Genomic DNA, 16,760 nt, shown 5'->3' with positions numbered 1-16,760 from the left:
TTTGTGTATTTAGCGTGTGAGAAAGGATGTAAGGTTTTTTTTTTTCCTTTTTCCCACAAGGACATGACCGTTTTATACTTTGAGCAAAAAATCAAAAGGTTTTTTCCGCTAAAACCGACCAAGGCTGCCAACACTAGTTCTGAACTTTGAATTGTATAACTCTAACACATTATCTTCCATACTAATGCATCTGTAAATGAACCTTTACGACCACTTTGAAGGAGTAGTTTAACACTTCACAATCACCAAACTTTCACGTTGCTATCTCCATTATAAAAGCCAAGTTGAAACGCCACCCCTTGCGAACGCTTTCTTCTCATCCGTCCTTAGTTTGCTCGACTTCTATCACCTCCTCTGCTTATTTATATTTCAGAAAAAGAGAAGAAAAAAAAACCTCAAGAAGAAATGTTGCATCTGCCTGCTGGCGCCTCCATTGAGCTCCTGTAGGCTGTTTACGTTTTAATACCGCAGTCATTTAAAAAGAGGTCACGTCTGCAGCGCACCTAATGAGAAGAGGAATCGCGTTTACAGTGATAGGATTTGTCGAGCACGATTTGAAGCTAAGCAGCAGCAGCAGCCTCAGGTGGGAAAGAGCAGAGAGGAGCAGCGCCGGAGACAGCAATAGTCAAAGTGTTTGGTGATTTCAGGTTTTTTGATAGGTGCATCGTAGGCTAATGTTGGGGTGCAAAGAAATTAAGTACAAAAGTCAAAATACTGCAGTCTTTTAGGCGTTCTTACATTTTACAGTGGATACTTTTTACTTCTACTTCTATAGTATTTACTTTCTACTTCACTACATTGTTGGTTGACTCTGGTTAGAGGCTGCCTGGAATGAGCCAAATAAAATATACAAAGAAAACTAACTCTATTTTTTCTGCCATCACAACATTCACTTCAATACTTTTACTTACAGAATTCCATAATTTTTTTGTTATACTTTTTTGCTCCTTTAACTAATAAGGTTAAGGTCAAGGTACATTATTGTCCACATAGGGGTGTTTGTCCTCTGCATTTGACCCATCCGTCAGTGCCGCTGGAGAAACCTGTCAGGAGCAGTGACCACCGCAGCGCTCGGCGACCCAGCCCCAGATCTTGAGCTAGTCTTGGTCAATCTACTGTAGCTGGAGGGCTTTTACCCATTGTGCATGTTTTGAGTTGATTTGGGGGAAAACACAGTAGTAGTATCAGAGGAAACCTGCCCAGACACAGGGAGAAACATGCAAACGCCACACAGTTTCTTTCACTTAAGTAACACAACTGAAAAACACTTCTTCCACCACTGAGCTAACTTCATTTGTGTTGACAATGGGGCATTACAGAAGATGCCAGTTACAAAGGGTGAAATGTAGCAGGTGGTAGAATGCAAAGGGTTAAGTTTAAGGTCAGAGTTCCCATTTCCATTGTTAACTGATTTGCATTTTCATCTGGCATACTTACTCATTTATTAAAGGGCTTTAGGGGGCAGTGGTTCAGTGGGTCAGGCATGTGCTCGCAAACTGGAAGCCCAGAGGAACAAAAACTCACCCAAGTGCATTGTCGTTGGGTGTCTGGGCAACACACTGCATCCAAACGGCCTTCACAGTCGAAGTAAGGAAGGACATCCGACATAAGAAGGTCTCAGATAACGCTGACACTGGTTTGATGTGGTATCCCTACATGAATAAAGGATACATTATTAGGGCACAGGGAAGAGTGAAATAGAAAAAGGACACCATATTTCATTAATACATTTTAGGTGCGGATTTTTCGTTGTCGCAAAATGGAAAATGATTTCTACTTCCTCAAAGGACTGGATGAGAAAACAGTGCTGGTGATAGTGTTATTAATAATGGTGTTAATGATATAATTGCAATATTTAGGAATACTTTTTGACACAACAATTTCAATTACTTTGAAACTAAAATGTCGTTGCTCATTTGATAGTCAGACTCAAAACAAAGCTTTACATTGATAAATAAAATGGAATCAAAGACATATCGAGTTTGTCGCGATATGGATTATTGCGCTAAATTGTGCAGTCCTACTTCCTCGTCACACTGCAAGAGAAGAATACTCTGTTTTGATTGACTATCACCACCAATGTCAATAGCAGGGCATTTTGACGCACTCACACTGACTGACTGTGGCATTCAAAGCCCTATCAAACCCCTGACAATGGAAAACATCACGTGATATTTACTTCCACTTGACGCCTGATTTCCAAACAGCTTGACAGATCCAAGTGCCTTATACCAATTTAAGGAGCTAATCGCACTTATGTTGGCGGAATATCTGTTTGTTGATTTATGTAGATGAATAAAGACTGCTCAAAAAAAGTTGGCATTTTTTAAGACGTACATGTTTTAATCAACGTCAGGCGCTGGCAGGAGCTTCAATCATATCGCGCGTGGACGTTGGAGCTGTAAAGTCGAAATATGGGAAGAAGCGCCTTTCTAAATTGGCTCTTTGATGGATATGGCATCTCACTAGCAGCGTACATATTACACAGTATACATCGCCACCCACACAAGCGCACGGAAAACAACTTAATGACGTTTTTGTTTATGATTATTACTCGCGTGATAAACATGTAATCCCCATGAAAGACGTCCCTGCCGACCCCGCCGCGTTGGAATGAGAAGGAGTCTGATCAAATTGCGCTGGAAATGAAATCAATACATCGCCTCTGTATGAAGAAAAATAAAATAAAATTGACAAACGGACAAGAATAAATCACAAGTTTGACATTGCATATGCATAATGTAACAGGGCAGGCGAAGTAGAATTCAGGCTATTGATCTGTTACAATGCACGGGCCTATTATCATTGCCAGACATCACAGCACTCTTCTTGATTTGATATACTTCATCTGTATTGAATGAGTGAGTATTTTAATGTCTTGTAAAGAAGTAAATTGTGTAGTGGAAGTAGTCGTTTCTGACGTTATCATAAGTGTCTCCTTAAAACAATAGTTACTGGGGTGGAAAAAATATGAAATACTACAACACTACCATAATATTACCAACAATTTGGTTCATTATTTGTTCACTTCAGACTCTGTGGTGCTAAGACTTTAGCCACATCTGCCCTGCCTGGACTGAAAGAAGAAAGGCTGCCAATCTGCACCATCGGCCCCCTTAAACAACTGCTCCCACATCTACCATTGCCTCCAGGGTTTAAAAACAAACAAACAAACAAACAAACAGACAAACCCAAGGATTGGTGGCACCACTTTTGTAATAACTAATCATGAACAAAGAATTCATTCATAATGATGAACAGTTTATTGAGAAGGATTCAGGCTTTGTAGCGTTAGGGTATTAAATAAGCCTGTATCATTCTTAAGAAACTATTTGTTTATTATGAATGAATGAGAAGAAAATCAACACACACCAAAGCGACTAAAGAGAATTAAAAATTCAATGTCAAATACTGTTATTTTTTTTACAATTACAATCCACACTACTGATACCAATAATACTATGACTAAGATTTGATTCAAATGACAGTAACTACTATAAAGTGTTGTATTCTCTTTTTCCGAGGGACTGGGAAGTAAAACAGATAATTTCTTAAAAAACAGTAAGAAGATAAACTGCTACTGTAGATTGAAATAAAGGACTATTCACCTGTCCTGAATACAAACTCAGATCCTCCATGTCTCTGGTGTACCTTTGCTGAGGCTGTAATCCTGCTCCTCCCCAGTCAGTCTTTTATAAAACCTCTCCTTTTCCAGCTCTGATCCATCAAGGAACAGCACAGTCCTCCTCTTGCACTGTCCCCAGTGCTGTACTCTGCACCTGCATACCAGGAATTATGTATGTCACTTTACATATCAGCAAATGCAACAGTCAATAGTTCTTTTGACCATTGACAGAAAAGTTGATGGAAAACAAAGAGAAGCTTCAGAGCATGTTGGTCACAAATAATATAATATAATCAAATCGATGCTTTTGTTCCTGTCACCTGCTTGTTTCCATGAACATGTTTTTGCTTCGCTTGAAATGCTTCACAGTATGATGTTTATCTCATCTATGCCAAGATACAGGTCAGATCTGTGGAGAGGCGCCGCCGCTCACTTTAAGAATCCATGTTTTTGAAGGTATTTTTCAGCAATAAAACACCAGTAAATCAATGAATCCAAGAAAGATAAGTTTTGAGGAATATTAAGAGCAAACCATTAACACGATCGAACAGCTTTTAGCACTGGGTAAATTGATAAACATTTACATAACTAGAATTTTGGAACATAAAGCAATAATAATCGTGTACTTTATAAATGTACTGTATACATTACAAGCGCAACAGTATAGTCAGTATGATAAATCAGTAAAGTTGAATTTATAGTGCGCTTAAATGTGCGTTGCTGTTTTGTAGTGCTCTACTGGCGCCTAGTGGTAAACCTTTGTACTGCAGGGCTACTTTTTTAATTTGAGAATAAGTAAACAAGTCATTGTCACGTGGAAACAGGCAGTGGGGTCGAACAGTATTGTGGAATCGTAAGTAAGTTAAGATTTTTTTTGGTAAATAAATAATCGGTTTGTTCCTTGCATTTATTACTAGCAGACAAAAGGCTGACGGTGAGCAGAAGCAGAGAGCATCGTGGGTAATGTATGCTGTTAGTGGTGTGTCAAAGCCCTGCAGGAGCACAAGTACAGTCCTCGGTCCTGCCCCGGGACGTACAGGCTGTGGGGACATCTGCCATGGCTCACGGTCGTGTGGGTGTGTGTGTATGTGTGTGTGTGTGTGTGTGTGTGTGTGTGTGTGTGTGTGTGTGTGTGTGTGTGTGTGTGTGAGAGAGAGAGAGAGAGAGAGAGAGAGAGAGAAGAAGTTCTGGCACCACGAAGTCCCAGTGAAGAAACAACAACAGAAGTCCTCTTAAACATTCATGCAATGTCCCACACTGGCTTCTGTGAGAACATCAAACACAATAAGGAAACAATGTTGAACAAGACAAGTGCATAAATATACCAGGATCACACGGTTACGAGAACTGAGGCAATTTGCACCAATAAATATACATAACAAAATAAGTCTTTGGTAGCATGTGTAAATGTAGATTCCCCTCTATATCCTTGCAATTATCCGCTACTACTAGGTATATTATCACTCAAATAACATATTTAATGTCATGGTCTTATGTTGTATTAACATAGGCTATATTATATAATAATTTGTTTGATTCAAAGAGCAAATTTGAAATGTGTAGTTTGTGTTAGCAACACACATTTACCTAATATGGCACATTGAGTGATGCTAACAGTAATATTAGTAACAGAATTTTCAACTTTAGTTGTGTGTTTTTGGTCCAACTTTCACACCAAGGAGTCTTTCAGTTTCACTTGTGACTGTGTTGATAATATTTGGACACTAGAGGGAGCAGTGTACACGCACTTGAGCCTCACAAACAGCCTCATTATCATGTTCTGTACAACGCTCAATGAATAGTTTGAATGAGAGGATCATTTAAGTTGAATACTAAATAAAGTTATTAACTAATTTTAAAAAGTATTGTATGTCACAGTTTGAGCCAATTAAGTGATGGGAAGACTGTGAAACATAAATAAGTCACACTAATGACAAGAACGTGACAAATCATGTCTAATACTGCAATTACCTGGAAATTGTGTCTCTGTTTCACTATTGACGTAATGGCGTTGTTCTCACATGATAGAAATTCACTTGATTGTTTTTATAATGGGAACTTTATATGTATTTAACGTGCATTTTGAAGTTAATATGGTCAGAGCCAGATTTAATGGCTTTAATATCCCTAAATCCATTAGAAAATATGTAATTATCCAAAGGTGGCACTTTTCCAGAGTGTAACCACTTTTAGGCAAGAGTTCTGTAATTTTTAAACAAAATCTTAGCAATTAACGGCTCCATTTGGAACGTAAAAGCAGTATAATTTAATCAATGTTTGCTGATTTAATGAACTGTAACCACAAAAGTCAAATATGTGCTGTCCTTAAACTAAATCTATGATCAAAGTTGGATGTTTTAGTCTTTTTTTTTTAAATTAATAATAAAATATGTTACAATTCCAAGTCTTTCTCCAGAGGGGTCCCCCAGTGGCACCTCCAGAGCTGAGCGTGGAGCAGGGGGCGGGCAGAGTGAGGGGGAGGAGGGACGCACACTTCAGACATCCATTCGTCCTCACTCGGCTGCATTCGCTTTATGACACTGGAGACGCCACCATGCTGTGGAAACTAGTGGAGAATGTCAAGTATGAAGACATTTATGAGGTAAGGACACATTCTGATGCACTATTGATCTGATGCACTTTTGGAAACATGGACTTTTCCTTTAATGTGGGGTGCAGGTGAATGGGGGTGATTTTAGAGGCCTGAGCAAAAAACTGGAGGCTAATCTGAGGATTGGCTCTGGGAATTTGAGTTTTTAATATAAAGTGAAATGTTCGCACCCGTTTTGCTAATGAATGTTATCGCATTAGACTGACCTATATTTATATAGTTTGTGATCATGCTTTTGCACCATATTGAACGTAGGCTGCAATTTGTACTTTTGAGAAAATGAAAAGGTAAACCAAAAATGTATTATTATTATTATTATTATTATTATTATTATTATTATTATGATTATTATTAAGGTAGTTAAGGTTAGTTGGTTTAAACCTAAACAGTGAGAAGGAGAGGACAGCAGCCAATGTAAAGGCTGACACATACAGTAGCTGTCACAGCAGCTGAGGAGAACATGGGAGGTCAGGGGAGCTCGATGAGAAGTCGTTGTCTCGGGCCGCAGGACATGATCGTTGCAAAGAAGAGGCAGTTAAACAAGTTCTCTAAAAGAAGCAAGGGTCCCGGAGCCAACGCTGCGATTTTACGCGTGCTTCAATGTGGGTTTTATACCATCGCCCACTACATATCAGTCGAGATCTATTATAAATATCATAAGATAAAAGTGTTCCTCGACAAGTTTGTAGAGTATGATTATAACGTTTTATAAATAATTACATATGCTATTCTTTCAATATTGCAATGTGGTGCAGTGCGTTAGTGCTGCTGTACGCGTAAAGGGACTCAAAGCCTCGAAAGTGGCGCACTTTGTGAGCCAAAGGGCCTTAAGGTGAAAGGTTTTGCGCAGGGAATAGCTCTGGGTTCTGGATTCTGTTTGAGTCCCGTCTGTCTCCTGCAGCTCGTGCTCGCAGCGGCTCTCAACGGAATTTAAACGTCACTGATGGTGGCGCGAGGGAGAGGCTTCACGCTCCGCGTGTCGCCAGTCCCCTGCCTTGCGCGCATTAATATTCCTGTAAGTCTCAGTCATGAATAACAATTACAGCATATACCGGGGCTAGGGGCGCGCGCACACTCAGAGCGGCGGGAGCTCCGGGGCAGGACGTGCACAAGCGGAGCTAAAAGCGGCACGAGCGGCACTATCACCGGCTTTAGACCTCTATAGACCCAGACCCCGAGACCTGGTTCGTGATCTGCAATAGTCTGCGGATGTTGGTCCACTCCTACTCCACGGTGAGTCCGATAGGCAGGTCTCGAGAACTAGGGCAGGTTCATGCTTCAACTTGACTTTGGAGGTAAAGTCTTCATTTAACTTCTAACGTCCCTTTTCTCCCCTTTCTCTTTGTTGTTTCCTTTTCTTTGTGCCTGTAATCAAGGACCGGCATGACGGCGTCTCGAGCCACGGCTCGCGCCTGTCACAGCTGGGCTCGGTGTCTCATGCGACACCCTATTCCAGCGCACCCCCTCTGTCCCATGCACCCTCCTCGGACTTCCAGCCACCTTATTTCCCACCCCCGTACCAGCCCCTGGCGCACTACCAGAGCCAGGATCCATATTCGCATGTGAGCGATCCATATGCCCTCAACTCACTCCACCAGAGCCAACAAGGCGCGTGGGGAACGCGGCAGCGGCAGGACGCGTCAGGAGAGCGCGTGGATAGCGCATCACTGCTCGCTCAGCCCCGGGCCTCACTGCCACAGATTGGACTGGACCCGCGTCGGGACTATGGACACATGCGACGGCCCGATGTCCTGTTGCACGCGCACCCGGGACTGGACTCTGGGATGGGGGACGGGCTGCTCCACGGACTGCACGGCCTCGAGGACGTTCAGGTGAGAGGTGCCAACAAACCCAAGTGCGCGCGTCTTCACGCTGAGACAGATGCACACATTGAACCATTTTTAAAACGAATTTGTTTTAATTTACAAACATAAAATCAATTGACGGACGCATTAAATATCCTACTGTTATGTGTATTGATATTAAAAAAGTATGTTGAGTATTTTTAATATTGCCTACAGTTTTTTGGCTGTAGCCGACATATGACGTATGTTCATTTTTTTTTAACAAAAACAAAAATGTGTAAAACTCCAGCTTCAGCTTTTTAAATAAGTGAGTTAGTCGGTGAGTCCGTGTTCCTCTGGGCTTCAGTAAAAACGAGAAGCGACAAGATTTATATATCTCCATATGCCATATAAGTACGGTTATAGTTGACTCTTTAGATTATTAAAATTATGTAGGCCTAAAATACATTCACCAATTTTAAATATATGCCTAAAACTTTTATTTTTACGCAGCTATAGTAACTGTATGTAGTCTGTGGAAAAATAAATAAATATGTATTTCTACCTTTTTATGCATCGCCCCTTGGTTCACGGATACATGCTCCCGAGAAGCTTGTGCAGATTATAGAGAGGGAAAGGGTGACCAGTCAAATGGACTTTATGGATTCCATCTTCTCTCCGGCCGCCTCGGGGCACAGCCATCCCGAATTGTTTGCCATTTAACCTCGCCTCATTCTGGCTTTGCGCATTTGTGTCACGCTTTTATTAACCCCGATATAAAACATTCTTCCCCTTTTATTTCTCTCCTGTGAAGAAATGAACATCAATTTAACAAGTCGTTTATTTGAAGCGATGATAGATAGACCTTTGTAGCTGTTTATAGACAGACGAGTTTATTAGAGTTTTAAAGGTGATTTAAAACTAGCTTTAGGTCAGATATGTTTAGGAATATTTTAGTGTCTACGTTTTTGTTTTAGCCAATTATATTTGAACAACAGCAATATTTGAAACAACAATGATATGTATAAAAAATAAATAAAAAAAAACAGCTGAAATGTTTGAAAAGTATGACTTATGCCTGTTTTAATTCAAACAGACCATTGATGATACTAACGGAACCAACCTGCTGGACCAGTCAGTAATCAAGAAAGGTATGTCAAAATATATGCACACGGTTAACAATTTGAATAGCCAATTGACATGTTTATGATGCAATGACAAAAGAAATGAACCATTATACACGTTTTTTGTGGCTGTGCGTAAAATATTGGATAAAGGGAATACTTGTCGAGTGGCAGGGTTTGTCACTCCTGTATCCCGTTAGCCCGGGTTTGACGGGGCTGTGACAGCGCACGCGCGCGCTGACAGGCCCCGCTCTCCTGAAGCGCGTTGATTTAGTTCCGGGACGTTGAGTGACTGCGCTCCCCGCGGGGCATTTAGCCGCTGATGTAATAAATGGCACCGCTCACAGAGAATCTCGTGAGCTCGTTTAGAGCTAATCTGGAGTATTATCCCCTGTGGAGCCATCAGGAGCCATCAGGAGCACCGCACACTGGCCCACCACGAGCAGCCAGCACAGGGCCTGGGATGGAGACGGAAACCGGCCGTGCGAGCAGGAAAAACAAGAGGGGGTTAACGCGATTTAGAAACAAGGGCCAATCAACGATCGATAACGTGGTAATCAGAATGTCGCGCGACATTAAATAACAGTAAGTGCCCGATACGTGTCTGACGCTTCATTAGACCAGGAGGGCCCCCACGGAGAGAGTCACAAGCTGAGGAAGGGAATGAGACCGAGGGAGGGCATGCTCCTTACTCAGGAGTAACCACAAGCTACACGGGGGAGATAAATACCGACTGAATATGTCATAAATGAAAGGTAATGTTTAAATCACCATTTACCCAGTGCCTTGTGCTCTCCTCAGTGCCGATGCCTCACAAGCACGTGGGTCTGATGCTGGGGAAGGACGGCCTGATTGGCGGAATCAGTGTCAACATAAACGAGGTGTTCTGCTCGGTGCCGGGCCGCCTGTCTCTGCTCAGCTCCACCTCCAAATACAAAGTGACCGTGGGGGAGGTCCAGAGGAGACTGTCCCCTCCAGAGTGCCTCAACGCCTCGCTGCTGGGGGGTGTGCTCAGAAGGTCAATATCTATATCTTAACATGCTTTTCAAATAGATTTTTTCTTTCTTTCATCTTTTCATGGTTCCCACAAACTAAGGCATATACTTTTCTTGTTTTGTTGTTGTAACCAAATGTAATAGACATCACAGTAATTTTTAACATCAGGAATGTATGAATCATATCACATTTAGCCTTATTACCAATTAAAGAAATGCAAATTTAACTAAATCATTAAGCAAAATTTGTAATCCATATTGCGTAATGAATTGCATGAATCAATAGCAACAGACCAGCCAACATATGGTCTCTGATTTTAGTTGTATCATAGAGAATTCAGTATGTATTATATTCTGAATATTTTGTTATTTCTTAGAGCAAAGTCTAAAAATGGAGGCAAGTGTCTACGAGAGAAGCTGGAGAAGATCGGGCTGAATTTACCAGCCGGGAGACGCAAGGCCGCTAATGTCACACTACTCACCTCTCTGGTAGAAGGTAATTCATTTAGTGTCCATTCAGCCATCCTCAAACTCAGCACCACCATCCTCCATATGACTGTAATTATTAAAGATAGTTTAGGACAATCACTCTCACTTTGGACAAGGAAAGAATGAGATAATTAATTCAACACTTCAATTAAATACTCAGGCCCTTTCATTCCACAATTGCTCTATGTAACAGCAAACGCCTTTTAGTTCTTATATTGTATTCTAATCTGCCTGCAATTTAATGTTAAGTGGTGTTTTGCCACACAACATACATAATAAGAATTTTGATCATCACAAGGGCTTACAGTCAAATAATTAGAAATCAACAACACATTTTTTGCTTTTATCTGTGTAGATTTATGACCATAATTCAAAGTGACATTCACTAATTAAACACACAACCTTATCTTGCAATGCCAAAGAAACACCATTAGAAAGCTGGTATATTAAACCTGTGTCTGGGGCATGGCACATTGGGCTTGCCCGGTAAACCACTGGTAATGGTTGTCTGTTCACATTATGCATCCATGTGTTTGTTCTTTCATAATATTCAGTATGTGACCAAATCTGAATTCAGCCAGACTCCAGAAAACACATTTATGAATGATATACAGGAAATGAAAATGAATTGAAACAGTGTCTCCCGTCCACAGGCGAGGCGGTGCACTTGGCGAGAGACTTCGGTTACATCTGTGAGACGGAGTTCCCTACCAAAGCAGTGAGCGAGTACCTGAACCGACAGCATACCGACCCCAACGAGCTGCACACCCGCAAGAACATGCTGCTCGCCACCAAGTGAGTGCTATACGTCCCCTATAAGTCACGTCAAAGCTCCAAGCATTCAGGCTCCAACACCACACAGCAGAAATAGGGGGATTTAAGCGTAACCATGCTAAATAATGGCATTGAGAGTGACTGGTTTACATTGTATTGATAATTCCCTGAAAAACAACATTATTTTTTATGTTTGGGCGGCTGACAAGGCAAAGAAGAATTGCCAATATAATCCATAAAATAAAAAAAATAAAAAAATTGGACCCTGCATGAGATGCTTTTCAGATTTTAGAATGATATGTGGGATTTTTCTGGAGCCATATTCCTATCCATAAAATGCATGGTAACTTTATTAAGGTGACAAAAAGTGCACAATTAGAGCATGGGATTGAATGCTAAAAAGTGAATGTTATTGATAAAATACGATATGTTTTCAGCAGCAGTGCAAAACGTCCACAGAGATACGTTAGCCAAAACAACTTCAAAATGTGCAGAAAAGTGAGATAGAACAACCTTGAGGAACTGCTGGTAAAAAAATGAAATACTAAATACTTCAATACTAAATTGAGTAAATTGAGTAGTTAGTAATTAGTTGGTTTAACATTAGACTAACTGTAAATTCTGATGTGCTCTAAAGACACATTATGCTATAAGTGTACAGCCGCAGATTTACAGGAGACATTTTACCTGCCCCCATCTCCACTGGACTACACAATGTAATTTTCTCCCCAACCATAATACAAACCATAAATGCGAACACAGAAAAGCAATAAAGGGAATGGCATTAAAAAGCTTTGGAAATATTCAAATGGTGAAATCAGCTGTTGTAGTGAGGGCTCTGAGTGAACTAATGCAGTGTAGAGTCACCGAGAAGGGAAATAAATGCAGCAAAAGCTGACGTTAAACCGGAAGTAGTTTAGATACACTAAACATCTTTTCTTTTTGTGAATTTTTGAGATCATGATTAAAAAATAAGTACAATTTAAGTGTTCTTGGAGAAATGGAGAAAACGTTATGTTTGGATTTCAGTTGCTTAAATTGCCAACTGTTAACGTGACAAAAAGTCCCCTAGGGTTATCAGTATGTCTTAAAATCCTTATTAGACAATACAAATTTAGAAAAATCACAACGTCTTTTTTTACATGCGATAAGCTTCATTATTATAGGCATGGTGGGAAGTGTTTCGCTTTAAAAGAGACAACAACCAATCGAACCACCACAATTTCCAGTTAAATGACCAGTCTTTCTCCACCTTCTCCATTTATCTAAAACATCCTGTATAATCTTATAGGATAACTACGAAAATGAATGGGTCCCGACTCCTGTCTAGGTCGCGCATGGGGTAATTTCCATAAATTTGACAGCAGAATAAAAACTCTAACCCTGTAATAATAATGAAAGAGGAAGGTTGATTAAGGGCTGAAACACACTTCTGTTAGAAATAATGGCATTCCTCTGATTCATTTTTCTCTGCTCCACATTTCAATAAAGACAATGACATTTGAATATGAATTGCATAATGGCTACACTTACAGGATAAAGCACGGGACATTTATATCCCCAAATGGGATCAAAATTAAATCATATGAAATTAAACACTGTTGCTTTTTTGAGAACCCTGAGGGACAATGACATACTAATAATACAATATGTTTCCACCCATATCACATATATTGGAAACAATAAAGTGATTCTCATCTCAAAATGTCATTGAATGAACTCTTGACATAACAGCTGATTAAGAAATAATGCATATGGAATTCAAGCTTTTTAAACATACTAAACAAATATGTTCAATGTACCCGAAATGAAGGGTGCATGTTACATTAATCATGTCTTATTTGATTAATAATCTCATATACATATTTGAATATTTGGTAACACTTTATAATAACTACTCTTTTATTAGCCTTAGTAAAGAATGAACAAACACACATTATATTAAGAATGATTCAGGTTTAGTCCCTTCTAAAATTACAAATGAAAACCCAATAACCTCAACCGCTTAAGTAGCATGTAGAAGTAGTAGTTTGTACATTATGAATTCAGTCTTTGTTTATGCTTTATCAAAGCAAATTAAGGTGTAGATATATTGTTGTTTAGTGATACAGAATATTTGAATAACGAATCAATTTAAACAAAGTTATATGTTTTGCACTTGAAATGGAGATATCCAATGTATAGCTTCTCATTTATTGTACAACTTCATAAAGGTCATTAAATATAATTGTTTATTCATATTTATACATGGTTTATTATGATTTAGTTATTCAAACGTGTTACCATGTTTTTGGATAATTTTTCGGAGTCCAATCATTACCCGAGCACCTGGCAGATGCACCTTGAGGAAGCCTGTATTTTTAGCTACATAAACAGTCTGCTGGCCTTCGCTGCATAATCCACCGATGGGTGCGTGGATTCACTCGATATGCACCCTGCGTTCTTGGCGCTTGTTTGATGCTCACATCCAAACCTGTTCCAATACCGTGCCTGTTAGAAATTCATTATTTAGCAGTGGAGTGTTTCAATTCGTGGCGAAACAACAGCTACACGGCCCTGGGTGTAGCCCGGGGTGGCCTTCTACCCCCCACCCCAGCTGGGCCTGTCCTGCGCAGCCTGTCACTCATGCGCCGCAGCTCTCGCCTAAGGCCGCAAACAGAGGGGAGGGGGCGTGTGCGGTGCATATGAATATAAAGTACGTGGGCCGGAGACCGCGAGCGTTGTAGGGAAATCTCACCCGCAAGAGGAGCCTACATGAGACTGATAAACACTGAGACGTATATCTGATGTGTGCCATTATCAAATGAGCAGGTCACAGAATCTTAAACCGCTCTCATCTAGGGGTGTCAAGATGATTCGGTTAATTGATAATCAAAATTACATAAATATAATCATTAGAGCAAAATATGTATATAATAGTGACTATTTTAGAAGCAAAATTAAGTAAATTTAAAAAATCAATAGTACTCTTAAAAAAGTAAACCTAAAAGTAAAATGCTTTTTTATCTGACTGTCAATGTAAGTTTGTTTTCATGGAGCTTGTCATATACAAGAGAAATGGTAATGTAAATAGAAAAAGTGACTGAAAGACAATTAAGGATATCAGTACTAATATTAAAGAAAATGTGTGTGTATGACCAGGTGTTTAGTGCCTTTTTTTTATAACAAAAAAACATTGTAAAACTTACTATGTTTTGTAATTTAATGTAAAATTCAAATAATGCAAATACATAGGTAAAATATTACTAAGGGTGTTCTGTAGCAAATTGTGTAAATATGCCATGTTGACATTGGCTAACTGTCACTGCATGCCATTTTTCATCAGCCCAACCCAAAAGGAGTTTATTAAAACAAAACAAAAGGTGAACAAAAAAGATTTTACAGTACATCTCTTAAAAATATGAATTGGAACTTTCCTAACTCATATCGACAACAAACAATCGCCCTTTGTTTGTTGTCTCCGGTCTGCAAGTGAAATGCATTGATTATGGTTAAGGCAATTTGTCCTCTGCATTTGACCCATCCTTCAATACAGAATAACACTGCCGGTGGGAAAAGTTTTGTAAATAAAAATAGTTAAATATTTTGCTCATTATTTCAATTCAAAGGGATGTGCAGCACACTTAAAGACAGCTGATATTTGTTTATATATATTTTGGCTCATTTGGTCACATTTTGTTAAAGTGGTGATTTTGGGTGGACTTTATTGCTCCTGGAGAGACTTATTTTCTGCATTCTCCTCCCATATCCCACCCTTATCTGACTCCCTGTCTCTTGTCCCCTGCAGACAGCTGTGTAAGGAGTTCACAGACCTGCTGGCCCAGGACAGGACTCCGCTGGGGAACTCGCGGCCCTCCCCCATCCTGGAGCCCGGCATCCAGAGCTGCCTGTCCCACTTCAGCTTCATCACGCACGGCTTCGGTTCTCCGGCCATCTGCGCCGCCCTGACCTCCCTGCAGAACTACCTCACCGAGGCTCTCAAAGGACTGGACAAGATGTTCCTCAACAACCCTACCAACAACCGGCACGAGGGCAACAAGGGCGCGGACAAGGACGACAAACAGCGGAAATGAAAACAAAAGTTCGTCAGACGGGAGGCGGGATACTTCTAGCTTTACACCGTACTGCTAACTGACCACAAAGGGGCCAAAGGGTGGAGGATGGCTGGAGCTGGAGATAGCCCTGGGCCAGTGTCAGCGCGCACAGAGGGATTTTTCATCTGTGTTACGTTCTTTTGGTTCCCCCCGAGGACATGGTGCTTACTGTGGTCCATCATTTTTTGACCCGCCCCCCCTCCTCCTCCCTCTGCTTGCATCCTGAGAGACTAAGGCTTGATCGGCCGATAACAGCTTTGTGTGTGTGAGTGTGCATGAGGAGAGAGATAAAGAGAGTATGTGTGTGTGTGTGTGTGTGTGTGTGTGTTTCTTAACATTTGTGTGTGAGGAGGCAGTAGAAAGTAATGGACAAAAGGACCAGGGGCTTATGGGTAATGTCATGTGGAAGAAAGAGTAGGTGCAAAAAAAGCCTGGCTGTTGACTGTTGAAGAGTGACATTGCAGAGGGGTTGGAGCAGGCAGAAGTAGAGAGCTTTTTGGCCACTATTCAATTCACTGGATTTGAATGTTTTATTAAATTGTAGTGTGTTTCTGTGAACAAAGTATGATTTGTGTATTTTTGGATGGCCAAGGGGCAATCAGTGACCAAGTGACAAATAATTCATAATAATCAAAAAAGGAGGGTAAATTTGTGAATAATTATTAAAGAGATTTTGTGGTGCAGTTGGATAAATGTAGTGGGATATTGGACCTTGTCAAAAATGTGCAACAATTATGGATTTTCCTTTTTTTTTTTAATTTCCTCTTAAATAAATACTATGAATAGTCATTTTGAAGAACACTGATGACCCCAGTTTTAAGAGGGACATAAGAAGATCCTGGAATCTGAAAACAACCAATATGGATACTGATATGGTAAAGAACATACTGGTAGACATGTCACGTCAGCTAAAATGGTGGACCTGTCTGCAGAATGTTTACTTGCAGCACTATTTTGAATGGGATGCTTTTAGGACTCTATCATATAAAAACTCTTCCCTTCCTGGTCCATTCCGTCCTACTGTCTCTGGTTCCACACAGAAATGCATTGTGGGTAAAAGGGTGAGGTGAAACCGCTTCTCCTGGTTACTGAACAAAAACATGGAGCCGTGATGTTAATTTATGTGTGTAAATATTATTTATTTTAATTTAAATGGGTGGTTGTGTAAATAGGTGCGCCAGTTATTTTTGGAGTAGACCTATTTATCTGTGATTTGACCTTCGTGACATTTGGGGGACAGGATCGTGGTGTTTTTCTGTTCTTC

The 16,760-nt window shown here is 40.3% G+C and overlaps 1 protein-coding gene across 2 annotated transcripts; it reads left to right on the top strand.

The window, feature by feature from the left end:
- Positions 1-6,122: 6,122 nt before the first annotated feature.
- On the top strand, positions 6,123-16,042 carry tfap2b (transcription factor AP-2 beta). Of its 2 annotated transcripts, none has more exons than XM_072445175.1 (7): positions 6,123-6,227; positions 7,613-8,068; positions 9,117-9,171; positions 9,946-10,162; positions 10,517-10,635; positions 11,282-11,423; positions 15,190-16,042. In XM_072445175.1, the coding sequence occupies exons 1-7, from the start codon at positions 6,180-6,182 to the stop codon at positions 15,473-15,475; spliced, it is 1,323 nt and encodes a 440-aa protein (XP_072301276.1). In that variant the 5' UTR covers positions 6,123-6,179; the 3' UTR covers positions 15,476-16,042. The 2 variants fall into 2 exon arrangements, with proteins under 2 accessions (XP_072301276.1, XP_072301283.1); XM_072445182.1 differs by lacking the exon at positions 6,123-6,227 and adding an exon at positions 7,308-7,469.
- The last annotated feature ends 718 nt before the right edge of the window (positions 16,043-16,760 follow it).

The sequence above is a fragment of the Eucyclogobius newberryi genome, unplaced genomic scaffold (assembly GCF_026437365.1).
Source record: "Eucyclogobius newberryi isolate DKJ021-1_F unplaced genomic scaffold, fEucNew1.0.hap1 SCAF_1, whole genome shotgun sequence".
Taxonomy (NCBI): Eukaryota; Metazoa; Chordata; class Actinopteri; order Gobiiformes; family Gobiidae; genus Eucyclogobius; species Eucyclogobius newberryi.
This window is presented reverse-complemented; position numbering and strand designations above follow the sequence as displayed.

What these genes read in the sequence shown, in the direction of transcription:
- tfap2b (XM_072445175.1), top strand. Translation starts at nt 6,180, where the DNA reads ATGCTGTGGAAACTAGTGGAGAATGTCAAGTATGAAGACATTTATGAG. An exon ending in ACGGCCTCGAGGACGTTCAG is followed by an intron (nt 8,069 to 9,116) that starts GTGAGAGGTGCC and finishes TAATTCAAACAG; the next exon opens with ACCATTGATGATACTAACGG. An exon ending in AACATGCTGCTCGCCACCAA is followed by an intron (nt 11,424 to 15,189) that starts GTGAGTGCTATA and finishes TGTCCCCTGCAG; the next exon opens with ACAGCTGTGTAAGGAGTTCA.